This window comes from Urocitellus parryii, chromosome 1 (genome assembly GCF_045843805.1).
Source record: "Urocitellus parryii isolate mUroPar1 chromosome 1, mUroPar1.hap1, whole genome shotgun sequence".
Taxonomy (NCBI): domain Eukaryota; kingdom Metazoa; phylum Chordata; class Mammalia; order Rodentia; family Sciuridae; genus Urocitellus; species Urocitellus parryii.
This window is the reverse complement of record NC_135531.1, coordinates 283,417,684-283,444,906: the sequence shown is the minus strand read 5'-3', so window position 1 is coordinate 283,444,906 and position 27,223 is coordinate 283,417,684. Positions and strand designations below refer to the sequence as shown.

Here is a 27,223-nt window from a genome sequence, read left to right as displayed (position 1 = left end):
TCGGCTCAGTCCTCACCTCAGCCCAGCTTTCTCCCTAGCTGAAGGCTCCTCCTGCGGCTCTTTCCACCCTGGCCCTGGTGTGGAGAGTGCTCCCCGCTCTGGCAGGTGTGGGTGACTTTCCGAGCCCTGGTGGAGATGGGAGTCGCTTTCTGGTGTTCTGTTCTAGCTTGGCGGATTCCCCCCACCCAGATCACACTGGAGCCAAGACTCCAGGCCCTTCCCGATCTCCCGTCCCATCCCCCCACCCCTAGCTCCATCTCTTCTGGTCTGAGCCCCCAACCTCTGTTTGAGCCTTCAAACCTGAATCTTGCTCCTCGACTCAGGACTCCTGACCCTGGACCCCTCCCTGCAGGGCAGCCTGGGTGCTCCGACAGCGTCTGCCGAGATTGCAGGGCTCTCCTCTCCTCTCCTCTCCACTGCCCTCGGCTGTGTGGTCCAGGGGCTGACGTCAGGGCACTGGCAGGCTTGGCTTGGCTTTCTGATTGTCGACAGTGAGAGGGGGATTTCTAGAGCAGTCAGCATGAGAGCAGCCACTCTGTAGTCTCAAGTTCATCGGTCAGTTCCCGTGAACTCTGGTTAGACTGTCAGGGCTGGCACTTTGTACGTAGCTAGCGAACTTACACCAGTGGTCCAAGGCTCAGTTCTGTGGCTTATGTATGTTTGGCGATGGAGTCTCCTTTGTTGCCCTGGCCTCAAACTACTGGGCTCATGCGATCCTCCCACCTTAGCCTCCAAGCAGCTGGGGCTCTAGGCGGACACCAGACACTCTGCCTGTTCTGCCGTTTTTATTATTCACTTCCATTTGCATTATTATGCTGTGTCAAACATGATTTATTTGTAAAAATCTTTGGAAACCACTTACCTGCTTTTTGACACGAGTTTTGTGAACCACCTGAGGAGTGAACTGCAACCCGGTGTGAAGGCAGCCAGCAGGCCAGGTGCCCCCGCCCTCTGCCCTCTGCACTCCAGCCTGCCCCCTGGGGACGCTCTGCCTGGGTGGCCATGGACATGGAGAAGGATGGAAGGCAGTGGCCATCTGTGTCTTTCTCATGGTTAAATTAACTTCCTTCTTATTTTTTAAAGCCAAAAATGAATTTGCAGAGTCTCTCAGCACCCAGGCACAGCAGCCCCTGCACCTCCAGGAGTCTGCCCCATGGGTGGGCCTGGGGTCAGAGCCGTGCTCACACTGAAGGGTTTGGTGCTTCAAAACCTCTAGTTGGCCTCTTCCTGGGTCTACTGTCACCACCCACATTTAAAACAACAGGAAATGGCAGAAGGTCCCCTGCAGGCACTGAAGGCCGGCCCCCTTTCTAGCTCCCCGGAGGGTTCTGGGTCAGGAAGATGTTAAAAGGCCGTGACACTAAGCTGGAAGAGGAGGTCTGTTCTTGCATTTTGCAGAGGAAATCAAGGGCCAGACCTTTCCCTGAGCAGGAGAAGACCCTCACCCAGCCTCACAGCTTGCTCCCTGCTCTGCTGGCTCCGGCTCAGGAGGGGATGGGAAGTGGGGAGAGGGCAGGGACCTCCCCAAGCCAGAGGCAGATGTGGGGTTGAGCTGGACAGGGAGGCGGGACACGGGCATGTGGCCAGCTACCTGTCTCGCAGCGAGGTCCCTCGAAGGGCTCCACACACACGCAGGTGTAGTTCCCCACCAGGTCGACACACGACCCTCCGTTTAGGCAGGGGTCTGAGCCACACTCGTCCACATCTGGGGGCAGCAGAGGTGGCAGGTTGGCTGAGCCCAGGTGGGACACCCCGGGCCCAGCATCTGGCTGGGAGGGGAACCTCTCCCAGCACCCCCCACTTCCCCGGCCCTTCGCCCAGAGAGTCACTGCTCACCCGTCTCGCAGGTGGCCCCCGTGTACCCGGCCTGGCACACACACACGGCAGAACCACTCTCCGCCTGGCACTGGCCGCCATTTTGACACTCTGTGCTGTCACATGGGGATAGGGCTGCATGAAGGAGGAGAGGACGGCAGGTTGGGTGCCGGGCTGTGCTACTGATCGGCAAAGACCCAGGACCCCTGCTGAGCCCCTCCCTGAACTTGCTACCCCGGCAGAGATGGTTTCTGTGACCTGCGGTGCTGAGGTGGCTGCGACCCGGACACTGGGCTGACCACCGTGTGTTCGGTGAAGGACTCTCACATTGTGTCAGTGCAGCAGGCTGAGCCCGAGGGCAGGTGGTCACCAAGCTTGTGTAGCTCTCCCAGCACCACCCCACAGTGAGGCTCGGGCCAGGAGGGGGACCCGTCTTTCTTTGTCAGGAGGTCAAGGGCGAGGGGAACCCCAGGGGCCCCAACGAAGGTGCTGGTCAAAGTACAATGATATGAGGCTGAATCGTCCAGGACAGCTTCAAAGAGCCAGGCTCTGAGGAGAGGGCCAGCCCCCAGTGGTCTGGAGGCAGGAGTGGAGAGGAGAAGGGCCAGCCCCTGCCTGGGCCCTGAGACCAAGGGGTGTCCTTGGACCTGCTGGCTCAGGAGGCATGGGCAGGTGGAGGGCGGGCTGGGGGGTCTTGCTCCCTGAGCACACCGCTGGGCCCTGCTCACCCCAGAGCTGGCCCAGGAGCCCCGGAGTCCCTGTCTTCCCATCGAGCTCTCTGGGTGGGCCTCATCTAGGCTCTGCTGATGGTCTGGCCTTGACGAGGGCCTGGGCACTGACCCAGACACCAGCCGAGATCAGGGCTTCACTCCTACTCCAGCATCAGGGCCTGGAAGCCGTGTCTCTGGGGGTCACTCCTCTGGTTCACCCACGGGCAGGACTTTTGCCTAGTACCTCCCCCACCACCGACAGCCTCTCTGGGTGCCTGACAACTGAGGCTGAGCCCCTCCAGGGCCTAGACCTCAGTCTCTCTAACCCCGGGTCCAGCTCTCTTGCAGCAGCAGGGTCAGGGGGCCTGCTGGCAGGTTCTTCTTACCCGACTCACAGGTGGGTCCCCTGAAGCCAGCTGGGCATTCACAACTGAAGCTGTTGACACCATTGGTGCAGGTCCCGCCATTCTGACACGGGTGTGAAGCACACTCGTTCACATCTGAAACGGGCAGGCTGGGCTTCAGTGGAGGACATAGGGCTGGGTGGGGTGGGGGACAAATGGCCAAACTGAGCTTGACTCAGAGAAGGCCTCCAGGGACAGCAGCAGTACCCGCCGACCGTCTTCACTGCCACAGAGCCACAGCATCTGCCCCTCAGCCATCCCCACCACAGAGGGACAGAAACCCTGACTCAGGCCTTCAGGGTCACCGCCTGCAGCAGCAGCACTCCTGAGCCCAGTGCAGCCAGGGGGCCGGTCCCCTCAGTGAACACCCTGTTCCCCCGGGCCATGACTCACCCAGGTGGCACCTCCGCCCTGTGAAGCCTGCGAGGCAGGAGCACGTGTACGAGGGGTTGCCGGTGACACAGTCATCGATGCACTTGCCGCCGTTGAGGCACGGGCGCAGGGCCAGGCACACAGAGGCTGTGGGCACAGGTAGGAGCCCGAGTCTCAGGTCAGCCCCTAGGACTTGGGCCAGAGAGCCGCTCATATACACTATGTCCTCCTTCCCTCCCTTGGTCCCCAAGGTCACCTGGTGACCATGGGCAGCAGCACACCCAGGCTTTCACTGCCCAGGGCCTGGTCTGCAGGGAGCCCTGTGTGATGGAGGGTGCTGCCTGCCGGAGCTCCGGCTGGCAGTTAGTGCCTCCGCTTTGACCTTGCCTTGGAAGGCACACCCCCAGAATCACGCCCACAGCCCCTGCTTGTCCCCCGAGTCTCCCCGGCTCTGCCATGGGCAATTCTGAGGCCCAGGCGCCCTCTGGGTCTCCTGGCAGTCAGCCATCAGAGCCCTGTTTCTCCCAGCACGGCTGCCACCAGGAAGGGGCCCCCGACCTCCACACCCTGACCTGCCGCAGCAGACAGCCAGGAGAGCGCAGCTGTGGAACCTGAGGCTGAAAAGCACAAATCAGCAGGTGACAACAGCATCCCGAGGACTTGGATTCCTGTTGCTAAGAGGGTCCCAGGGAGTCTCCTGGAAGGACCCGTGCTGCCCGCCCAGCCTCCCTATGCTTGGCCACCTGCTGAATGGTGCTGCCTGTGGGCCCTGCTTTCTCAGAATCCGACTTCCAGATGTGGACGCACTGCCTCTCAGCACACACTGACCCCCTGCTGTGAGCCACGTTGGTGGAGTCCTCAGAGCTGACCCTGCAGCTGGACAGTATGCAGGCTGCTGCGAGGCTGGCTTGGAGGACTGCAGTGTCCCCGCCCGCAGGGGTATCGGGGACCTGGAGGCCCCTCTAACTGTTCATCCAGAGATCTTGGACAGTGGGCAGGAGGGCCCCCAGGACTGGCAGGACCCTCTTCTGAGGGCCCCTTTCCCCAGGCTCGTAGTTCACAGCTCCAGGCATGGCCTGCCCACAGGACCCCACCTGCACCTTCTCCTCCACCCAACCCCAGACCTTGGCCCATGGCAGGCCACCCGACTTCACTGGCCCACCCAAAGCAGTGGTTGGGAGTGGGTGTCTGCACCTATGTGCACCCTCAGCTGCCCGTGCCAGATCCATGGTGGAGCCTAGAAAGGCTCTGATCTGAGACACCTAGCCTGAGGCTCCCCAGCTTGGGGGTGGGGGTGTGGCTCCTGGACACCAGGCCCACAGAGGGCCTACTCCCTAAGCTCAGACTCACACTGGGGCCTACCCGTAGTCTGCTTTGTGGGCAGCCTGTGGCTCGCAGGCCTCTCCCCAGAGGTGGGCACTCAGGAGTGTCTCCCCGGCCAGTAGATGCCTGGTGCTCCTCCCTCTTGGTCATTGTGTGTGTGCCTGCACCTGCAGCTGGTCTGGCGGGTCCCCAGCATTGTACTGGCTCTCTGGAATGGCGCTGGGGAGAAGCACCCAGCTTGGGGTAGGCTCGGGCCCAGTGGAGGGAGGGGAGGCAGCTCGGGGTGGCCTCAGGCCCAGAGGTGGGAGAGGAGGCCCCAGTAGAGGCCTCTCTGTGGCACTGGCTGGGCTTGTGAGGAGCAGCTCCCCCACATGACTGGGCAGTCACCTGACACCCTTGGGCAGTCACCTGACGTCTTGTCTCCCGAGGCTGCACGCAGCAGCACTGGGGGTCCCAGGGTCCACGCTGTCCCAGGGCCGTCTGCTCGTGCAGGAGGGACAAGCCCCATCAGCCTGCACGGTCAGATGGAGGGACCTGGGACCACCCAGTCTGTACCGGGCACAGGCTGGTCACAACACCGACCCCTAAGTGTGGCCCACGCCTGTGGTCCCAGCCTACATCAGGAGCCCATGAGCCCCCGGGGAAACTGGCTCAGGGAGGAGCCCCAGGACCTGCCCAGTTCCTGTGCTTCGTCCTTACGTGGTCCCCCTGCCCTGGGTCAGCACCCCCCCAGCCCCTCCTGTAGGCCCCCATTCCTCAGCCCTCCCCGCCCTGAGCCTCTTACTTGTATGGCCGCAGCCCCCCACGCGCACCTGGGCATCATCGATTCTGAACGCCCAGCGCCCGGGCACACCCACGTTGGTGGTGGTCTCCACCTCTGCCATGTCTGCGGTGCGCGAGCCAGGGATGTTGAAGTAGCGCCGCCCATCGCCCGCATTGAAGCCTGCCTGGGGTGGGGGCAGGAGGGAGACAGGTCTCCTTACATTTCCTCGACCCTTCCCTGGGTGGCCAAGGTCAAAGAGGGTGGGGCAGATGGCCTGGTACCTGGGACTCTGCATATGTCAAGTCCTAGCCAGGCCCTGAGGTCAACTAACCTTGCCTCAGCCAACAGGAGCACTGGCCCTGTTCCCTGACCCCTGCCTCCAGCCTCACCCCTGGGCTCCTGGGCCTCCCGGAAGGCCTTGGGGCCGGAGAGGGTCCAGAAGATGAGTGGAGGCACACTGAGGGGAGGGGCTTCCAGTCACTTTTGTATCTGTCAATCAAGAGCCACTGTAAGGAGGATCAGGGGACCATGGTGCCTTTGAGCCTGAGGATTTCTGCAGTTCTGGGCAGTGAGGGGCCGCCTTGAGGACACCTGGTTGTGCCTTGTCACTGTGATCTCCTCACTCTGGCTTCTGCAGGGTGGTGGGGCAGATCTGCCTACAGTGACCCCAGCCTCGCTCCTTCAGGTTATGACAGTCCCAGCAGGAGGAATAGGGGCCCCTGGATACCAAGTACCAGCCCCACCGTGACCTACCTGGGCTGCGATGCCCCCCAGGCCAGCAGAGTTGCCCCCACTGCTGGCATGAGTGCCTGTGGTCCATGAGATGGACTCGTAGTTGAAGATGGTGAAGGAGGACTTGCCGTTGGTGACCAGCACCGTCTGGAATGTATTGACCTGTGTAGGAGAGAGGGCTGGGCAGGGGCTGCAGTGAGGCCCTGCTCTGGGCCTACTCAGTGTCCGCCCCACAGGGGGACAGTCAGCCAGGCAGGAGTGCGAGGGCCCAGGGCACAGCACCCCGCCTTGCTGCATGGGCCGTGAGTGACGTGCACCGGGTGGAGGCCGCCTGGGACACGAAGCAGACTGGGCCCACCCCCGAGGACGCGGCTCTGCAGTGGCTCAGTGCTCACTTGGCCAAGTCCATGAAATTTCTTGTGTGAAATGAATAAAAATGTAAAAAGAAAAAAGGGGGATGATACAGGGGAACCAGAGAAGAGCCGTTCCGCATCCTCAAGGTTTATGATCTGTGTTCCAGGGTGGGCAGTGTCCATGTAAGACATGTCATCTTACTTCAGGGTGAGGAATTGGGACAGTTCAAGAAATGACCTGGGAACGGGGAAGCTTCCTGAGAGAGAAGAGACTCCGAGCCTGCTTTTACACAGTGCCCGATTAGTCCCAACCAAGTGTGGCTTTAAAACACAGCCATGGAAATCCAGGAAGGAAAGAGGCCATGTGTCCACACCTCGTGAGGAAAAGGACCTTTGAGTATGACGTTTGTTAACAGCAGGGACCAACAGGGAGACTATGTATTGGGGAAAAATACTTCTTATTAGAAAAAAGTGTTGTAAGGTCAAACTGAGTGTCAAATAGCAGAGTGAAGAAGCCCTTGTGACCCGTGGTAGGTGGACATGGATATCCTTCACTGCAGGGCAGCGTCCGGATCACAGGGAAAGCCCCAGAACATTCCTCCACAGCGGAGGACACCAGCAGCAGCCGCTGGCCAGACCCGACCGCCCCCGAGAGCAAAGACACCCACGTCCCTCAGAAGCACCTTCTGTGGCCTGCTTGGTTGCCAAGGAGGGACAATGACATAGCCCGCGGCTGGGGTCAGGCACTGGCACCGCGAGGAGGATGCTGCAGGTCTGCAGGCCAGGGGTCTCCAGGACACCACCATGCCAGGGGCCACTTGGGGCCACGTGGTGCCACCCCACAGCCTTGTAGCACATGGATTTTGTCCAAGTCCAGGTGAGACAAGTTGAGGTACAGCAGGGCCCCGGGCTGGCTGGCAGCCATGGAGACCATGGGAGCCGAGGCGGGCTGTAGTGTGAGCAAACAGGGGAATGGGCACTGTGCTTTGGGAAAGTGAACCTAACCGAGATGTGACAGCCACCATCAGGGTGTGGGAGCGGGCCTGTGGGAGCTGGCCAACCTCAGTGTTTCCACAAGCTACGAGGAGATGCAAGAACCGTGACGTCCACTTTGTGTCGATGAGCCTGCTCCTGGCAGCGCGGGAAGTGCTGCCAAGTGCCACCTGTGCCTCCGAGCACGTCTGGTGCCTGGTGCCCAGGACATGCTGTTCCTGTCACCTCCACTGGAGCATGCTGATGGGCTGCACTATTCCTGTCTGCTTTGTCCAGGGCTGTGTCCCCCGTGCCCAAGACACTGCCTGCTGCTTAGCAGGTGCCCTAAAAAGTGTTTATCGAGTGGTGAACAGAGAGCTCAGGACGTGTGCCCCTCAGTACCTCTTTCTGGGGAATTAGCATCTATCTGGGCAGTTGTGGCCCAATATCCAACACAGGCCTTGACATCGTAGGTGCTTAATAAACACTGTCCTCCTAAGGGAGCGTCCACCCACCTCTTCTCACCAGGCTGGGCAGAGTGCCCAGGAATTCCTGTTAGCACACTGGCTGGCTGGCATTGCCAAGGGCGGGGAACAAACAGAAACGGAACGGCTCCTGCAGAGTCCCTGCGTGCTGGGCACTCCAAATGGAAGTCCTCCTGACTCCTGCTCTCCTGACAGAGTCACTAGCACATCTGCTGCCAGTGTGCAGCTTCCAGGAGGTCTGGGAGAGAGGCTCCACCCCCCTCCACGGGTCCTTGACCGCGGCCCAGGAAGTGGACAGACTCTTTGCTGCGGGGACTTGGATTCCTGAGCCCCATGCTCCTCTTGGGTGTGGATGAGGGACTGCACCTGGCCTGCCTGGGGGAGGGTCCTAGCTAGATACCCTCCCTTCTCAGGACCAAGGCCCGGACTCACAGGAGAAGAAGAGCTGCCTCCAAAGAAGGTCACTCGGTACCATGTGGCGACAAAGACCCAGGTGGCAGAGAAGTCCGGGAGCTCGGGGAAGTAGCGCCTGATGTCCTCCGTGGCTCTGTGCAGCGTGGCTGGGTCCGTGGCCTCCCGGTAGTAGACGTCACCTGCACGCCTGTTGTCCACATCTGCCCAGAAGGCGGCCACCACGCAGCGGTCCTTGGCGATCGGGAAGGCCACGGGGGTGAACTGGGAGACCTCCTTGAGGAAGGAGATGATGCCGTTGTTGTTCACCTGGAGAGAGAAGGCGGGAGCTGGGCACGGGGCCTCCTCCCTCCTGACCCGGCATCTTGGGAGGGCGACCCAGCCTCAGCAGCCTCCCCAGAGGACCCTGAGATGGGGCCCCAGGCAGCCAGGTGCTCAGGGCCAGGTTCTGACCCGAGCCGAGTGCCTGAGGCCCTGCTGTGGAATCCCTCCCGCAGGGCCTGCCGCTCTGGGCCTGCCCAGCAGCCCCTGCGGCTTCAAGGGCTTCTTGGGCCATCGGGAAGGGCGGGGTCCGGGCCAGGGCCAGCAGAGCCGGCGCAGGACGGAAGTGGGGAGCCCAGGCGGCTTCGGAGCAGCAGAGGCTGAGCAGAGGCTCTGCATTCCGACAGGCAGAATTCAGGCCTGACTCTGTGTCCCTGAGACAGGTCACTGCCCCCTGGCTCTGGTCTTCTTACCTCTGAGACTGCGCTCACACCGGCTCAGTCCCCACACCCATCCTCACCCCCAAGACGATGTGTGAGGGGTGGGGCCTTCTGGAGGGAGGAGATCATGAGGGGGAGCTCTGAGGAAGGGGATCAGTGACCTTATCAAGGCCACAGGGTGGCCTGCCACGTGAGGACACAGTTGGAAGACCCCAGGAAGCAGGCCTCTCTGGCATCAACTCTGAAAGAACCAGGGCTGTGAGAAGAATGCTCCTGTGGTTTATCAGCTTCCCAGTCTCAGGCACTTTATTATAGTAGTTTAAGACACCAGCTCTGACCTCACAGGGAGCTGGGCAAAGGCAGACGAGTTGATGGTCACAGTGCTGGCCCCATATTGTCACTCTTTGCTGCTGGGAAGAATGTGAGCAGAACTGGGCCTTTAGAAAAGGCTGCTGGGACTCCCTCCAGTGAGGGCATGTGTGTGTTCAGATCAACAAAACGGTGGATGGGTACACTCTGTCCCCCAGAGCACCAGGGTCCAAGCCAGCGCCAGGAGAGGCATGGGGGCTGGCCCCTGTCCTCACTGCCTTTCCAGAGCCCAGCTGCAACCTGAGTAGCTCAGGGAGGAGAGAGGGCAATGTGAGAGCTCAGGGCTAGCTACAGCCAGGTCCCTGACCAGCCTGCAGGGGCGCTGGGCCCTGGCTCCAGGCATGTGGGTCCTGGGGTGTGGGTCGGGTGGCATCTTCCAGGCAGAAAAAACGAAAATATGCTCTGGAGGGAGATGGTGTCATCTTGGCCTCAAATTATTCCTACAAGTGACTTGTAAACCAAGGACATAAAGATGATTGAGCACATAGGAAGGCCTCAGCAGAGGGACACCAGGTGTGGCGCCGTCAGGCTCCTACTGACCAATAACAAGGCTCAAAGAAACAAAATGCCAATCTTGAGATTCCATCAAGACAACAGTCAAGCCAGGTGTGGTGGCACACGAGGTCCTGCTGGCCCAGGTGGCGGGTCCCAGGTTCCAGGCCGCTTGGGTGACTGAGTGAGAAAGAGGTGGGGGAGGGCTGGGGATGCAGTTCAGAGGTGGTGTCCCTGGGCTCAATCTCTGTCACTGCACAAATGTCCTTTGCCCACTTTTGAATCCGGTTGTTTGTGTTTACTTGTTGCATTTGAGAGCTCTTTCTGTATTCTGGACACCAGCCCCTTATCAGGACCTGGCTGGCAGATGTCACCTCCAGACCAGGGGTCTGTGACACTGTTGACTGTCTCTTTGATGTCCCAAAGGTCCAGGAAGTCCTCTATGCCTGTTTTCTTTTATTGCCAATGACTCTGGTTTCACACCCAGGAAATGGCTGCCCAGTGGCTGCCCCTGGCTTTCCCCCGAGTTCCATGTTAGCCTTTGATCCACTTTGACTCTGTGTTGGTTGCAGTGCCAGGGGCATCTGACGGCATCCTTTCCTGTGTGGCCACTCAGCTTCCCAAGCACCATCTGCTGAAAGCCTGTCCCTGGCCCTGATGGCCTTGGCCTGCTGTGAGAGGTCCTCTCTGCAAGAAACCTGTGAATGGCCGACCGCCCTATCTGACCACCTGGGAGGTGGGAGGCACAGAGCGCGAGCGGCTGTGAGCACTGGAGCTCTCAGGCCTGGCTGGTGGAGATGTAATGGTGAAATGGAAAGGGGAATAGAATGAGTAATGGTGACCACAGAAGGACCCGGCCATTTCGCTCCTGCCTATAAAGCCAGGTCAAAGGCCAGGTCTTGAGGATGTGCATTGTGTGCCCAGGTGCCTAGTGTCATTATTCACAACAGCAAGAAGCTGGAGGCCACCCCAGCGTCCACTGGTAAAAGGACGGACAGAGAAAGAATGGGATGTTATTCAGCCTTAAGAAGAAAGAGAGTCCCAGGTGTAGCAGGGTGGTGAGCCCTGGAGATGCGGTCAGTGCAGTCAGCCAGTCCCCAGGGCCCTGACCACAGGGCCAGGTCCACACGCACCCCAGGTCATCCTGCCCATGGCTTCCTGGAGTCCTTGTGCAGCCAGTGTGGAGTTCAGTGGAGCAAGAGGCGCCCTCTGTGAGCAGCTGTGCAGGTGCTCACCTGCAGCTCTGATCGCAGGACTCGCATCTGCACCAGCAGCATGGTTATGCCATGTGCATTTCACCCAAGGAAACACTGGGGGAGAGCAGGGAGGAAAACCAGCTATCAGAATAGTTCATGATCAAAGAAGATAGTTTAAAGAATCAAATGAATATAATAAAAGGAAACAAAATCATAGAAATTAGAACTCAAGGGACAGACTTGAAAGCAGATTTGATGCAGTGTTAGAAAAACCAGTGACCTGGAGTGGAGGATGGTTTGGAAGAAACCACCCAGAAACGAGAACAGAGACAAGAAGGTGAGGATTCCGAGGAGCGGAGGCAGCACAGGCGTCAGCTCCAGGGCCAGACCAGGGCCCCCCCTGGAGCCCCAGGAGGAAGAGAGGGTCAGAGGGCACGGCCGAGGCACTCCCAGAACTGACTGTGTGTCAGTCCAGAGGGTCAGAGGGCACGGCCGAGGCGCTCCCAGAACTGACTGTGTGTCAGTCCAGAGGGTCAGAGGGCACGGCCGAGGCGCTCCCAGAACTGACTGTGTGTCAGTCCATCTGTTCAATCCCAGGACTCGCTCTAGAAAAATAAGAACAAAGCCGCAGCACGCAAGCAAGTGCTGGGAACTCAGGCAGCCAGGGACACGGACGTGACCTGAGAAGGAGAAGCTGCAGAAACCATGGAAGGTGGTCCGGGAGCAGGCGGCCGACTCCCGCAGCCGAGGGCCCAAGAGGGGAAGAAAACAAGGCCTGCCGTCCAGAGACAGCCCTCACGGCCGACCAGCAAGCGGCACAGGAGGAAAGAGAGAAGAACGGACCCCACTGGGGAGGGGGTGGGGTCGACCTTCAACCACAGGGGTCAGGGGAGAGATGTAGAGGGAGTCAGACTGACCCAGTGGGCAGTGGCCATGTAGGGAACCCACAGGGGCCATGGGTGGTGAGAGGGTTTGCAGAACTAGTGGCAAGGACACCAGGCGTGCAGTGTGCAGCACTGGGGCAGAGCCCTGTGCAGACTCCTGCCAGGACGGGGCGGCAGAGCTCCAAGCCAGCAAGAGAAGAGAAGGAAATGTAACGCAGGGGCCAGTCGCCCAGGAAGACGGAGCACGGAAACCCGTCCCCCAGGCCTGCATCCAACGGAGAGGGAGGAACGCTGCTCCGTGTGAAGACAGGCTGTCTAAATGCTCGCCACAGGGAAGCTGCAGACCACGCAGCAACGTGGACTGCTGGAGGCCAGAGTGTCCTTCTCGGGGCCAGCGTGACCACCAGTCCCCAGCAGGGCCTTCACAGACAAAAGAGTCCACCCAAGGAAGCAGCCAGCCATGATCCCGCATGAGTCCCTTCCTGGTAATGTGTGTGGCCAAGACTGCCGGGGGGCTCAGGCAGCTGGTGGGAGAGGCCATCGCTGTGGCCCTGAGCACATGAGCACTTTTTAAGAATTCAGAGCCCTGTCTACTGTGGGCCCCAAGTCATTTTACAGGGTCATGTTCACATAGATCAACCTTGAGGGATGAAGTGTCCTGTCGTCTCTTGGTCTTTGGGGGACCATGAGAGCTTGCTTTAAAAGAGCTGCATTCCCAAGTTTGGTGTGCAAACCACTGTGTGCGGCATCTTCCTGGCCTGTCCTCCCCAGGGGCTTGAGAACCCAGGGAGCCCAGACAGCCTGGCCCCTCCTTCCTGGGCTGGGATGAGGGCATCCTTTGTCTTTGATGTGGGCACTCTTGTCTTCTGATGGCATCCGTGAAACAACAACAGGGTGACTTATCAGTCTGCAAGGAGAGTATGATGTTGGAATGATCCTGACAACTTTATGTGAAAGAAAAACTTTTCTAGAAAAATGAAATTTACCAGATTTAATCAGAAATACAGAACCAAAGTTTTTCTATAATCACTAAGGAAACGGAATGAGTATACTAGATTTTTCCTGCCAAGAAAGCTCTGCATCACAGGACAGTATCAGGGCATTCTTCCCGATGCTTGAGAAAGACCCCAGAGATCCATGAGTGCTCCCAGGTGAGCGCTGCGCCTCCCTGAAGGTGACCTCTCACAGGGACACACTTGAATGGCCACTGGTGAGCTGTCTCACTAAGGGGAAGCTGCTAGAACCTCCAGCCAGTGGTCATCCAACCGAATCCAGCCATCTATAAATGGGATCCACCATCCTCATCACCGAGTTGAGGTTTTATTAGGAATACAGGGTATGTTTTACATTAAAAAACAATGAATCTTACTCATTATTACATGGATTTTATGAAGTTCACTTATGTGCTTAGAGACTGAAGGAGAGGACTGGAAGCATCTTACTAGGAGTAGCAAAGGCATCTGACCAAAGCCGGTGCCCATCTGCAAGGTGAAGCGTGTCCTCGAAGCCACCAGGTGAGGGGCTGTGGTTGTGCCGAAGCACAGGACACTTTGGGTCAGGGTTCTACTGGCCCACTTCTGTGGGATGGTGATGAATTCTCAGCCTGGCAGGAAAAAGAGCCCAACATAAAGTGATGGAGAGAAAGGGACATGGTGGTCACAGGTGCCCATGAGGTGGAAGTGGGTGGAAAACCAGAAGCTGCAGACAGACGACTGAGCAAACCCCTGGGAGAACCAGTCGGCTCCAGACAAATCGGGGGATGCAAAGAGTCTCACAGTGGACAGAAGGGAAGTCAGGGAGAGACGCCATCACAGCCATGCAGGCCACTGGCGCCCAGAGCAAGCCTAGCGGAGGCCCACAGAGTTCTGCACGGTCAGAGCTGCCCCTCACAGCAGGTGCCAAGGCGACCCAAAGGAGCAGGACACACCGTGTCCCTGGGCAGGGTGACTGGGAGCTCAAAGCCAGCAGCTTCCTGGCCTCTGGTGGAGTGACCAGTGCAGGGCACAGTAACAAGCCCACAGGTGTGCGTCTTGACAAGCCAATTCTGATGTCAAACAGAGGCACCCGCAAACACCAGCCAAGGCCATCTGGAGAAAAGGAGGTGGCAGGATGGGGTCCAGCAGACACCAGGAGTTCTTAGGAAGCACTGGCTCAGGGACAGGAGCTCCCAGGGAGCATGGACACTGGGTGCCCAGTAGTGGCACTTCCAGGCACTGCAGGTGGCCTTCCCCATATGCTGGGGGCTCTGCTGGTCTTCAAATGAGAGCGGCCCCAGGACCCTGACCTTGTGCCCTGCGCAGAGACCTGCTTCAGTTGCACCAGTCCCTAATGTGAAGGACGAGGGACAGCCTTGCAGCTGCTGGGGAAGGGACGTGCAGAGACCCCGTGGCTTCAGTGAAGCATGAAGCAGCACAGAAACATCCCGATCTTGATGCGAGCACACTCGGCCCGGTGCAGCCCGAGGCCCTGTCTTAAAGCTTGCCACCCCAAAGGTTCCCACGATCGGATTTTCTTCGTTTTTTCAGACTTTGAAAGACTTGGACACACAGGAGATATCAGGGGCTGGGACCCAGCACAGAACTCACACTGTTTCCTGGCGCCTTAAATGTGCCGCCCACAGCTAAGTTGACACATCACCTTCACGGATTTTGTGCCTATAAGAAAGTTTAGTACACGGAACCACGTTTTTGTTATTTATTTCTGAATATCAAGATAAATAAAAAACAATGACTGCATTTAAGCATCTCCCCCGTGGAGTGTGTGCTGAGCTTGTCCTGAGGGCAGCCGCCCCGGAGGCTGGGGTGGACTCTTCCACCTGGGGCCTCGTGTGGGTGCTCAGAAGCGTGGACTGCAGTCTGCTGCAGATGGGGACACTCAGCCTGGATAGTGAAGGTCAGGGCTTCTGCTCAGACACCACTGCAGAGAGTCCAAGGGCCCAGAGAGGGAAGAGGCTTTTGAGACGCTTACAACCTGGTTTTACACAGAAGGGGAAACCGCAGAGAAGAAGAAAAGGACCCGACTGTCACTTCTCAAGGGGAAGACTCCCTCATCTTGTTGGCAACTCAGTGACAGCAGGTGGACCCCCAGCCAGGGCATGGCACCCCAGGGCTGCCATCCAGGTGTCACAGTGTGGAGGGGTGTCGTGCTCCCAGGAGAGCCTCCCCTGCCTGCTGCCTGGCCAGGCCTGGGGTGAAGAGAGCCCAGTGAGGAGTCCCGATTCCCAGGCCGGCCCTCCCCTTTCGGGTTGCACTCAGGGTGGGCGGCCTCACCAGGGCCTGCTCCTCTCCCCTCTGAGCAGGCTGAGATTCTCAGGGGGACTCTGGTCAGCTGCCTGGCTCTTGGGAGGCCCTGAGGCCAGAAGGAACAACAGGAACTGGGGAGTGCCCGGGCTGCAGGAAGGAGGAGGAGGCAGCTGTGCTGGGGCAGGGCTGCCAGGCGCCGGCGGCTGTCCTGCCGGATGCGCACCCCCAGCTGGCTCAGAGGAAGCACGGGGTGATGCTGGTGGATTTCCTGCTGGGATGAAGACAGGACGTGAGCTGTGAAGGCACCTGGGCTGAGGGCCTCCCTGGGAGGCGGTGGGCCTGGGGCAGCAGGGTCCCTGTCAGCCAGGAGTGCCCGGGTGGCTGGCGAAGCCCCGCCCAGCACCGCAAATCAGATCAGAGAGGGTGGCGCCTCTGTTCCTCCCCGCTCTAACTTCTCTGCCCCCAGGCACTCTGTGAGCTGGTTCTGAAGCACGCAGGCCTGTCTCTCCTTTCCTGGCCACTTTCCGGGTGGTGGGATTCCTCCCACAGTGCAGCGGGGCTGGCATCCGGGCAGCAGTGGGCAGATCTGCAGGCTGAGCCAGCTTCACGCCCAGACCTGGAAGGACCGTCTGGCTGGGCAGAGCACCCTGGTGCTGCACCTCAGGAAGCCTCACAAGCCCATGTCCCTGCAAGAGTGACCACCAGGGACAACCTGGGCCACCTTCTGGATGCCCCAGATGGGAGCAGTGGAGGAGGCAGGGAAAGGACTGGGTGTTGGAGGACAGCCTCCCTGTCTTCCAGTTGGCCCTCTCCTAAGTCCACCATTCAGGGCCTCCTTCTGGCCATCCTCTGGTCTCCTGCCCCAACTCTCACCTCTGGCCCTGAGTGCAGGACTGGCTGGAGGTGGTTTTGGTAGCCCTCCTCTTATAGGAGCTACCCCCCAGGGGAGTCCAGGTAACTGCTGTGGTCCTCCCTTCCTCTCCTGCCCTTCAGCTGTCCTCAGTGCCCTGTGCAGGTGCACACCTGGCCAGGTGCCAGCTCCTCACACTAGCCCATGGGCAGCAGCCATATCTTCCTAGGAATTCACACCTCCCTTGGTCCATCAGTGGCTTGGGCTGCTGGGTAGGCTCTACCTGGTCCAGCTCAGAGAGAGGGGCCTCCTGAAGACCACCTGAAATGTCTGAAGCTACCACTGGGTCACTGACAATTTGCAGTGGTCAGAGGTAGAATCCCCAGGCTACGGCTTGTCCTGGCTCCCCACACATACCTGGACCCTTGTCTTGTCCGCTGGGAACAGTGGCCACTCTCTGGGACCCCACACCAGGTACAGCCCCAGGGGGCCTCCAGGGCTGCCAGGCCTGACCCATTCCCCATCTCCATGGGTGCTCCAGAGCAGGGGCCAGGAAGTGTTTGATGAAGGTCAGGTTCAGAGGCTTAGAGGGCTGCATCTGGCCCTCAGAAAGCACCCAGACAAGCTCAGAGGACATGAGGGATAGAGCTGCCTCCAGTGTGGGCACCCTGGAGGGTCAAGGGCCTGTGCCAACCCATTCCCATTCCATGCCTGGTACCCAGGTCGAGACGGCAGCATCCTGAGGATATCTGGGCATGTGCTGGGTCCCATGCACCAGGGAACAGGGCAGTGGCTGTATTCAGTAGGTGTTTAATATGCAAGACCTGGCTGGCTGAAAGAATAACTTGTCCTGCTTTGTGAAGATCCAGTCTGTGATGTGAGGCTGTGAGCCTGGCCTGGGGGGCAGGCCTGGTGGGGCCACCCCCTTTCTGGCACAGAGGCGCAGGAGCAGCCTCCACAGGACCAGTCTCCTCTGTCCTTGGGTCTGCCCACGTCCATCACCAGGAGGACCCTCAAGAGTCCCAGTCTGGCTAGAGACCAGAGCTGCAGAGGGACGGCTGTGGCTGGGCCTGGGGGCAACCTGTCTGGCCACTGTGTCACCCTAAGTAGGAGTCAGGAGAAGGCTCAGCCTGCAGGTCAGGTCAGGAGGGCTGGGGTCTCCCAGGGACAGGTGAGCAGGAGAGCAGGCATCTCAGAGCTGCAGCCATCCTCAGACCTCTGCCTGACCCTTCTGCTGTGCCCCAGGAGATCCTGGATGCTCCCCCCATGGAAACCTGCTCTGGAAGAAACCATTCCTGAAGCTGGCCCAGGGGGCAGCCACCCCTGGGCACCTTCGCCCAGAAGAGGGTGCGGATGGGAACACACTTCTGGGTGGTGCAGGACCCCTGCAAAGCCCCTGCCTCCCGGAGGCGTCCCTCTTCAGCAGGGAGCCCTGCACTGGGGGCCCCTGGCACCACCACATGCCCCAGCAGTGGTCAGCCAAGCTGAGTGCAGTCAGCCCTGGGGCGGCACTTGTGGCTCCCACCGTTCAGGGCTCCGGCCACACTGCAAGACATCCTTGTGAGGGGAGCCCCAAGTGAGTTCTGTGAAAGTCCAAACAGGTTGGAAACAAGCTGTTTATAAAGAGAGCTGTCCAGGAAGAAATCCACCGGAACCCTGGAGACCTGTGTTTCTGGGTGGCAGCATTATGGGTGCTTCCCATTGATCAGAAGAGGAACGACTGATCTTTACTGAGCAGCTCCTGGCACTGGGCGCTCTTCTGGAAGCTTGGAAGCACAGTGGACAGGAAAGACAAAAATGATGTGAACACCACAGATAAGATGTGCTGCCACTTCTCAGAGCAAGGGCACATCAGAAGTGAAGGAGAGAGGCCCAGCCAGCAGCAGTGCGAGCAGGGCTTCGGCTGGGCCACGAGGACGCATGGTGGCCAGTCTGTCATCCCACACTGTCACCTGCAGTGGGTCAGAGGAGCTGATCCCGGATGGCCAGGCAAGTGGCCAGGCTGCCAGGCAGTGCAGAATCAGCAGGTCCCATCAAGAGGCATTAGGCCCCTGCCACATGTCACCCAGTGCCATGTCAAATGTGCAGTGCATCGTGGCCTCAGACTCCCCATGGTCACCAACGCCAGCCGGCTGCCCCATGTGCCTTATCCCTCTTCTCCCCTCAGTCCTGAGCCACTGGAGAATAAGCTACAGATATGATGACCTGCACTCCTAAGTATTTTATTATTTCCCAGGAATAAGCACCTTCTCTCATATGAGCACATGCAGATCCCTGAACCAGAGGGCCTAACCCCGATGGTTAGGTGCAATGCTAGTGACGGTTCTGTCCCCATCTACGCTTCATCATTCATTTACTTGTGTCAGTGTGAACACACAGACGCCTTCTTTATTTAATGCCCCACAAGCCGTGACTATCATTATTTATTTTTATATTCAAACTGTCCAGACACGGCCAGTGGGAGCCCCTCCGGTGGCCTCTGTGTCCTGCTGCCTCTCCATCCTTCCTTGAGCTCTTCCTCACTCTGTGGTACAAGGTTCACTTTTCTTGCCACCAGCTAGAATTTCAAGAAAGCCTGGTTCTGTTCAGTAGAGACTGGTATGCAGCAACCAGTATCTGGGCACCGGAAGTGCTCATGGCTTTGGGGGATGCTATTGGACAGAGCAAGGAAATCCTTAGTGACGGGGACACATTCTGAGAAATATGTCATTAGGCTTTTACCTAGAGAGCACTTACACAACTTTGCATGGCCCAGGCCAGTCACCCCACAAGGCCTCTTGATACCAGCAGGAAACGTGATAAATACCAGATGCATAGCAGGGCATAATGTTTAATGGTAACTTGGTTTTAAGTAGACAGAATACACCTAAAATAACAATAGTCTATACAGCCCAGCATAGCACAGTGGGCCACTATTGCTGCCAGCATCACGTACTCTTCATAACTGTGTGTGTTGTATGTCCATGTCTGGTGGCACAGAAGGTTGTTCCCCACCAGCGTTAACACCAGCACGTGAGCAGAGCATTATCCATGAGGTTAGGCAGCTTTGATGGCATGGCTTTATGGAAGTTTCCATCTCCACCTTAGTTAGTCTTATGGGACCATTATTGTATTTGTGGTCATGCGAGACATGACCAAATGTGGGTCTGTACATACATGGGTATGTCTGAATCCATCTACCACAATACACATCCATCTGCACAGGATAATGTGAGTTTATATTGATATAAACTCAATTTATAAATACCAATTCCTATCCAACATAAAAACCCCTGGCTTTGTTTGTGCTTCCTCCTTTCCACATCTGTAACTCCCATCTTTGAGAGTGAAGCACACATAATCCTCAATATGTTCACTCCTTCACTCTACAGGTTCAGAATCACTAACCATACCACTGTGAAAAAATAGGCCAAAATTACAGTTTGATATTTGGATACCATTCTTTTAATTTTACTTTGCAGGTGTATGAAGTATCATATTAAAGTTACTTGCTAAAAATTAGAAGATAATTATATTAAAGCAACTATTATAAATATTAAAATTATGCTCAGAATGTAAAAGAAAACATCAGGATGAGGAGGAAATAAATGAAAGATGCAGAAAAATCCAAATAGAACTTCTATCAGTGAAAAATAAAATAGCTGAAACAAGAACACACTGAATGGGATTAATGGGTTAAACACTGCAGAAGAGTGGTGAACTTGAAGACATAAAAATAGAAATATCCAAAATTAAGGACATAGAGAAAAAGGACAGAACAAAAAGTGAACAAAGTTTCAATGAGCAATGGAACAATTACATGCAGTTTGATGTACATACACTTGAGTCTTCAAATGAGAAGGTCAAAGAACAGGAGAAAAAAAAATGAAGATGGCTGAGAATTTTTTGAAAACTTCATGAAAACTATATATCCAAAATCATGAATACAAGCAGAAGAAATATAAAAAACATCATAACAATGCACCTAAAAATCAAATTGCTGAAAAGCAGTGATAAAAACAAAATCTTGAAAACAGTCAGAGAAAAAAGACATTATACCCAGAGGAACAAAGATGAGAAGGCAGCAGACTTCCCATTAGGAACTATGCAGATTGATAGACAATGGAACAGCATCTGTTCCACACTGGAAACAAACAAAAAGCCCCATCCCCAGATCACACAGTCAACCTAGAATTCTACACCATTCATCAGAAATATCTTTAAAAATGGAGCTAAGTAAAAAAATTATCAGAAAAGGTGATTTACGCCCAGCAGGCCCATACCAGAAACATTATAGGAAGTCCTTCAAGCAGAAGAAAAATAATATGGAAATGGAAATCTGGATCTACACAAGAAATGAAGACTGGAAATGGTAAATAGGTGAGTAAATATCAAAGACTTTATAACCTTTAAATCCCTTTAAATGATGACTAGTTATTCATAGCAAAATATTAACAGTATATTGCCAGGTTTATAATATGTGTACATCAACATTTATGGCAACAATAGATTATGCTATTATAAGGTTCTTACATTGTATTTGAAGAGTATAATATTGTTTGAAGATGTACCATATAAAGTTAAAATGTATTTGAAACTATAACAATCATTAAAAAGTTTTTTAAAAGAGATATATTACTAATAAGCCTATAATAGAGATGACATGAAACCATTTCAAAAACCCCAAAGAACAGATGTAAAAAATCAGAGGATACATCAAACCCAACCATACTATAAATCACACTAAATGTTAATGAACTCAATACTCCATTAAAAATAAGGGGTTGCCAGACGGATTTTAAAAAGATCAAATGCTATACTTTCATGCACTTACTAAAAGAGTCGAGGCCACAATCAGCCAGGAACAAGAAGTCAGTGTCTGCCCTGCCCAGGCTGCAGTGGTCTGAGTGTTACTCAGCCTCTGCACATCCCCTCTCTCCACGGCCTTCCTGGTAGCTGGGAGGCTGTTTCTCCTGCTCCCCCTGCCCCAGGTAGAGGCCAACAGACATGGTGGGAGAAGCCACTCTCCATGGTTAGGCAAACTGAGGTTGGTGGAGGAAATGACCAGGCAAAGTCCACAACCTGCCTACAGACACCATAGCACCTGCTTCACCCCATACTGGGGAGGGGAGTGCTGGGACCATGCTCTCTGGGTGGGAAGGCCATCCAAGGCTGGGCAGATGGGTGTGGACCCAAGCCTGGCCTCCCAGGGCACGAGAGCTGAGATGGCTAGCAAGAGTTCAAGAGCATTCTGTATATCAACAGTCCTTCTTGACCAAGGGCTCTGCAGGGACACTGCCCACTCCTGGTCCCTCCCACTCAGGGTTCTACGTTTCTTGGAATGGTTCCAAAGTTTTCAAAAGACACAGAGGTGCAGTGATAAGGGATGGTCACAGTATATGAGGGCACAGCACATGGCGGACCCCTGGGGAAGCCTCCAGGGGCTGGTGAAGGTGCTCTCTTGGGACACAGGACTCTGTCCACGCCCCAGCAGCTCAGGTTGGAGAGATGCCTCATGCCCCATCCACGGCACACCCTAAGAGACTCCTGGCCCACCAGGGCTCGACACCTTAACAGAAATGGCTCCCCAGGCACTCCCTTCCACTGGCAAAGAAGGGACAGAGGCTGAAGTGGTGTGCTACCCAAGGCCACCGTTCAGGCTGCCTGTGCTCAACACACCCAGATTCTCTGTGTGGCCCTCGGATGCTCCCCTGGGTGGGGCTGCACCTGGGGGCAACAGGCATTCCCTCTCACGGTCCACATCTGCCTGAGCAGACCACTCCTCTTCCACAGCCCCACTGGTTCCACAGGCCACGGCCCACTCCCATCACTACCCAGAGCCTGCAGCGGGCTGGTGGCAGTCCTGTCGGTGTGGCCCTCAGCCGTCCCAGAGCCTCACAACTAGCCAGATGCAACAGCTGTCACACGAGAAAGAAGCAGAACAGTGGGGCCCTTCCAGGCAGGGGCCGCCCAGCTGAGGTGGCCCTGTCTTGCTGGGGCCACATCGGCCAGCTGTTTCTAACACAGACTGAAGAAGCACTCGCCCCACATAGGCACGGCTGCCTTCCCCACATGACCCAGGCCAGTACAGAGGGACAGAGCTTTTATTCACTCGTTCATGCCATCAGCCTGCTCTTGGCCAAGCCACAGGTTGAAGGCAGAGGGAGCAGAGGCCACATAGAAGGTCCTTGTTCGGCCCACACAGGCGCCAGAAAGGGACATCCAGGGCAGAGTCCTGTCTGCCAGGGTGGGCGCATGGACACCCAGAAAGGCCCTGCAGTAAATGCCTCCGTTCTCTGTGTCTGGCTTGGACCGAATCTGTCTCCACACCCTGCATCTGCTTCCCTCCCTGAACACAGAGCCCGCTCAGGTATTTCAGGCCAGGTGTCCTGGACACGGCTCCCTGAAGAACTCTGTCCCCTGCCCACTGAAAAAGGGAAAGGTGAATGGCACTGCACACAGTCCATCCACACAGCAAGGGTGTTCTAGGTGAACCTGTGTTTCAGGAAAGAACAGTTGGAAGACTCATTTCTGATGACGCCTTTGTTTTTTTAGCCAAACTTTCCACTTCAGAACCATGTCTCCCATTGTTTTGGCAAGAATAGCTGTTTTCGGTGAGGTCGTTTAGAGGGTCAACGATGTGGGCAGTATTTTCACTGTGACTTTGAGTGGGAAGATGATACTGGCCCAGATGCTTAAGGAACACTTGGACAGAGTTCTGCCAGGACAGTGCTGACACGGGGCTTTCCCATTCCTGAGATGGACTGTTCTCCTCTGACCTGAACTTAGCTCTAGACCACTTTCCATGTCTAGGAGTACACTCTGCTCCTCTGTCAATTCCTGGCACAGAGGGACCTTCAGGTGGCATCTATAGAGAAAGGATGCCCCCAGCCCCAGCCCCAGATGCTCCCTGGGTGGGCGTGGGGGATGCCAGGCTGCAGAGTGGTCCCTGGGGTGGCTGTCAGGTACAGGGATATTGGAGGTTGTGCTGCTTCTGGATGGGATGGGGAAGACATGAGGGCAGTGCAGAGAGTGTCTGGTGAGGGGAGTGGTGTTGGAGATGTTAGGGACCACGTGGTGGTGATGCTTATGGTGGAAGGGGTGACAGTAGGTGGTACTGCTGACGGCAGTGTTGGTGGTTCTAGCGAGGACACAGGTGGCAGTGCTAATGAGAAGAGTGATGGTGGTAGATGTGACCCGGGTTTGGTGGGGGCAATGGTGTTGGGATGACTGTATACCAGCCTGTCCTAGCATGTGGTGGCTCAGGGGACCACTGGGGAACTAGGCACAGAGGCCACCTCACCATGCTTCATCCCCTGGGTGGCCCTCAAGTGACTGGCCCAGCAGTCACACCCTGGGTACATGGAGACAGAACTGTCACTCAGGCCTTTTCCTGCACCTCCGGGCTCCAGCAGTTCCCTCTGGGGGTCCTGTTGGACTCCCTGGGACTCAGAAGGGTCAAGAGAAGAAACAGCTCACTGACTCCAGCCAGAGCCCCCCTACACTGCAGCTGGCTTCCAGCCCTGGCCAGGCGGATTTGCTAAGAAGCCCTGAGGAGTGGGGAGGGTCAGTCTGCTGGCACTGGGCCTCCTGAATCAACTGGGGGCGGGGTCGAAGTGGCCTGGGAGGGGAAGGGATCACCGGCCAAGTGCCCCACTCTGGAAATCCAGGCTCAAGGCCGTGTTCCTTGCAGCCACATGGCTGTCAGAAAAGGAAACAACGCGGGGCGCTCCGGACCCATCTCAGGGTGCAGGCTGCGGGCACCGCCAGCGGCAGGGATGCACCGCTCTGCGCGCTGAGGCCAAGGTGGCCTGGCTGCTTCTCGCCCCGCCCTGCCCGCGCCTCTCCCGCCGGCCGCTGTCCGGCCCTGGCCGCGGAAGGGAGGAAGCGCTGTCCTCATTCCACCTCTGGCCGCCGTGGTGCCAAGTAGCTGGCGGCGGCAGCGTGAGTCCGGGCCGGCGGGCAGCGGCCGGGGCACAGCGCCCTCCCTGGCGCAGCCGCGAGCTTGGGGTTACTCACGTAGAGGCCGGAGTGCTCGGCGCCGAAGAACGGGAAGGGCACCGACAGCGGCCGCAGCCCCGAGCCGCCGTCGTCCTGCTTTGGGGTGACGGCGTCGCCGCGCTCGGCGCCGAACGGGTAGAAGTCGGCGAGGGCCACGGCGCCGCGCACCCCGTGCGTCCAGAGCCCCAGCGCCGCAGCCAGCAGCAGCGCCCAGGCGGCGCCGCTCCGCATCGCCAGGTCTGCGAGCGGGACGCGCGGTCCTCGGGCAGGTGGCCGCGCAGGGACTGGCCAGCCGCGCTGTCGGTGGGCTCCGCAGCCCGCGCCCGCTCCGCGGAGAAGGCACAGGGCGGGACCGCTATTGGCCCTCCGCCCCCGGGGGCGCGCTTTAAATAGCCGGCGCGGCGCTGCTCGGCGGGGCGGGGCCGGGCGGGGCCATGCAAATTTGTGGCTCTTAAAGCGCCAGGCTCCGCGCGAAGGAGGGGCGCGCAGGGGTCCCTGCCAGTGGTCGCTGGTGCCAGCGCTGGGTAGGACTGGATCCGGAGGCCTAATGGGGGCCCTCGCACCCCTGGATCTCCCCCGGCCTGTGCACTGGCGAGGCGAGAACTTGGCAGGCGCGCGTCCTGGGGCGGGGTGTCCTCTTCTGTGGTTCCCAGGCTCGCTCCATCCTGGGCGCGAAGGATGTGTCTGAGTCGGCAGAGCAATTCGGAGGCACACCTGTTTCCGAAGGGCTGCCCCAGATGTTGGGCCGGAGGGGCAGAACTCCGGGTGCCCTCCAGGGATTTTGTCCAGGTGACGCGGTCCTGGCCCTGATGGAGCTTCAGTCCTGGACGCTGGCTCCGGAGCCCCCTGGGGGAAGCTGTGCGGCCTCTCCTCAGCACCCGGCAAGCTCCTCCCAGAGAGTACTCCGGCTCTCGCTCCATGCCAGGACAAACCCTGGCCCTGGGAGTCGCCAAGGCACAAAACAGTTTCTGAAACGCATAACCACATCAGGGGAGATTTCTGGGTCCAGGTACTCACCAGAAGATGAGTTACTCACGTAGAGTCTGGAGTGCTCGGCGCCAAAGAACCAGAAGGGCACCGACAGCAGCCGCAGCCCCAGCCGCCGTCGTCCTGCTTTTGACAAGATGCCAAGGCAGTCCCTAGGCAGAGCCTCCTCCCTGGGGACCAGTTACTCAGGACTTGGGGGCAGGAAGGGCAGCAGCCTCCATATGGAGTCGGTGTCCCGTGCCTGTGACTGTTCCCACCCTTCTGTCTGCCTCTGGGGCCACTCACCTCAGGTAGTGCTGGCCCTGTCATTCCCTCAGGGCCCAGTCTCGTCCACCTCAGCGTACCTAAGCCCCATGCAGAGACTGGACTCCGGGGGCCCAGTCTCCACTGTCCTCTCTGTGCTGGGTGATGTGTCCTGAGGGGTTCTCTGAGGTCCTGGCTTGGTGGCTATCCATGTCAGGCTGGCCCTGTGGGGCCCAGTCCCACAGAGCGCTCCTGCACCTGCACCTGGGCCTGGCTTGCGGTGTTCATCCCCTGCTTGGTGAGGGGCGAATTGAGGCTGTGCCCTCAATTAGCAGTGGGAGGGTTGGCCCTGGCGCTGGGCTCCTGGCCTTGAGAACCCCCAGGACAGCACACCACCATGTTGTGCTTCTCCATATCTCCCTGTGAAGGCCAGGGGGTCCAGGGTGCAGTCCCTATGGACTGGCCTCAAGGGCAGAGCCGCCAGGAGACCAAGTCAAGAGGACAGACTGTTCAGACTGTCTCTGTTCTATGAAAGCCTGGCAGTCTCTGTCCCCCTGCCCCCAGATAGGCTTGGGACCTCTGGGAAGTCCTGGTTTTCTTAGTTTCTGTTTTCCCAGGTAGAAGGCCAGCTCCAACCTGATGCGAGACCCCTGGAGCCCGAGGAGCATACACCTGCTCCCTGAGTCCTCCTTCCTACAGCACCCTCCTCCTCTGCCCTCCAGCCCAGCCCAGGGCCTGCTCCTTAGAGCAGGCTGCACAGGCTGCCCTGGCTGGCAGCCCCCTTCTGAGCACAGGACGCTGGTAAAGGCCCATTTCTAGTCAGGGTTTGGGCCTACCTGGGGATCCCTGGACTAGGTTGGCCTGCGGGCCAGCACTGGCCAAGAGCAGGGTATGAGTAAGTGCTCTGAGTCTAAGACTGTTCCTGAGGTGCAGGGGAGGGGTGGGCCTGGACCAGGGGTCCTGGCCCACCACCTGGAGGAATCCCCTGAATAGCTCTGGATGTGCCCAGAGTTGAGTCTGTGAGCCAGGCCAGCAGCAGGCCACGCCCTCCAACCTCTGACCCCAGGTGGCTGTGACCACTGATGCCCCAGCTTGGCTGACTCTCCCCAGCCTCAGCCCTCTGCAGATTTTTAGTTGGGTCTGGGAGAGTGGGGGTTAACACAGGGTCATTAAAAGAAAAAGGCACACAACTCCACAGGCAGAAAAGAAAAAAAGTTTCAGGTGCTAAAAATATTATCAGGAAATACTTTTCAGCAACGTGCTGTTTTAGGCCTCCCTCTGGTCTCAAGGACGCCTTTGTCTACCACAGAAAGTCCACATTTATCAAGGCCAGGATCATTCTATCAAGCAGGCTCATGTTCTGTGGCGGGAAACCTGAGCCTACCCCACAGGCCTGTGACACTTTAATTTCAGGCCGGAGTCTGTGTGCACTTTAGGTGGGGAGACCTGGAGTCCACCCTCAGGATGCCCCAGAATGCAGGGTCCACCCACCCACCTCTGGGGGCTGGGGGAGGGTCAGACTGGGCTTGGACAGCGGTCCTACAGGGCAGGGTCTGGGTTGCAGTCCACCCCCGACTCTGCTCCCCTCCCAGAGGTGGCTGGTGCCAGAGCAGTGGGTCCTGTCATGTGGGCATGACCCAAAGCCCCAACTCCCAGTCAGCCTCCACCTCTACCAGGAGGGGAGGCTAGGGAGGTCGAAGGGATGTCAGGTGGGCCCAGCTCCTGAGGAGTCACACCCGGGCCATCCACTTGGCCACTGCCCTATGGGGCTGGCCACTGAGGCAGAGAAGGGAGGGACAGCACAGCCCACCCAGACCCCCACCCCATGCGCAGGGAACCTCACACCCCAGCTCCCATGACGGGACCTTGCTGTTGATCTGGGGGAAATGATCAGAAAGCGCTTGGCATAGGCTTCCTGAAGTGGTCACTGAGGCTTGAT

The 27,223-nt window shown here is 57.7% G+C and overlaps 1 protein-coding gene across 8 annotated transcripts in view; it reads right to left on the bottom strand.

Moving 5' to 3' along the window:
* The window catches only part of Sned1 (sushi, nidogen and EGF like domains 1), a 64,571-nt gene extending 40,179 nt beyond the window's left edge, over window positions 1-24,392 (bottom strand). For 7 of the 8 annotated variants that reach the window (XM_026414779.2, XM_026414780.2, XM_077791329.1 and 4 more), the window contains exons 1-8: window positions 24,073-24,392; window positions 8,362-8,649; window positions 6,141-6,281; window positions 5,409-5,571; window positions 3,323-3,448; window positions 2,912-3,025; window positions 1,837-1,950; window positions 1,592-1,705 (exon numbers count right to left, since the gene is read on the bottom strand). In XM_026414779.2, coding sequence (XP_026270564.2) covers window positions 1,592-1,705; window positions 1,837-1,950; window positions 2,912-3,025; window positions 3,323-3,448; window positions 5,409-5,571; window positions 6,141-6,281; window positions 8,362-8,649; window positions 24,073-24,285 — 1,273 coding nt within the window. In that variant the 5' untranslated portion in view covers window positions 24,286-24,392. Of the gene's footprint in view, window positions 1-1,591; window positions 1,706-1,836; window positions 1,951-2,911; window positions 3,026-3,322; window positions 3,449-5,408; window positions 5,572-6,140; window positions 6,282-8,361; window positions 8,650-24,072 lie in introns of those variants that run through there. The other variant, XM_026414784.2, reaches the window with a different exon arrangement.
* Window positions 24,393-27,223: the final 2,831 nt, after the last annotated feature.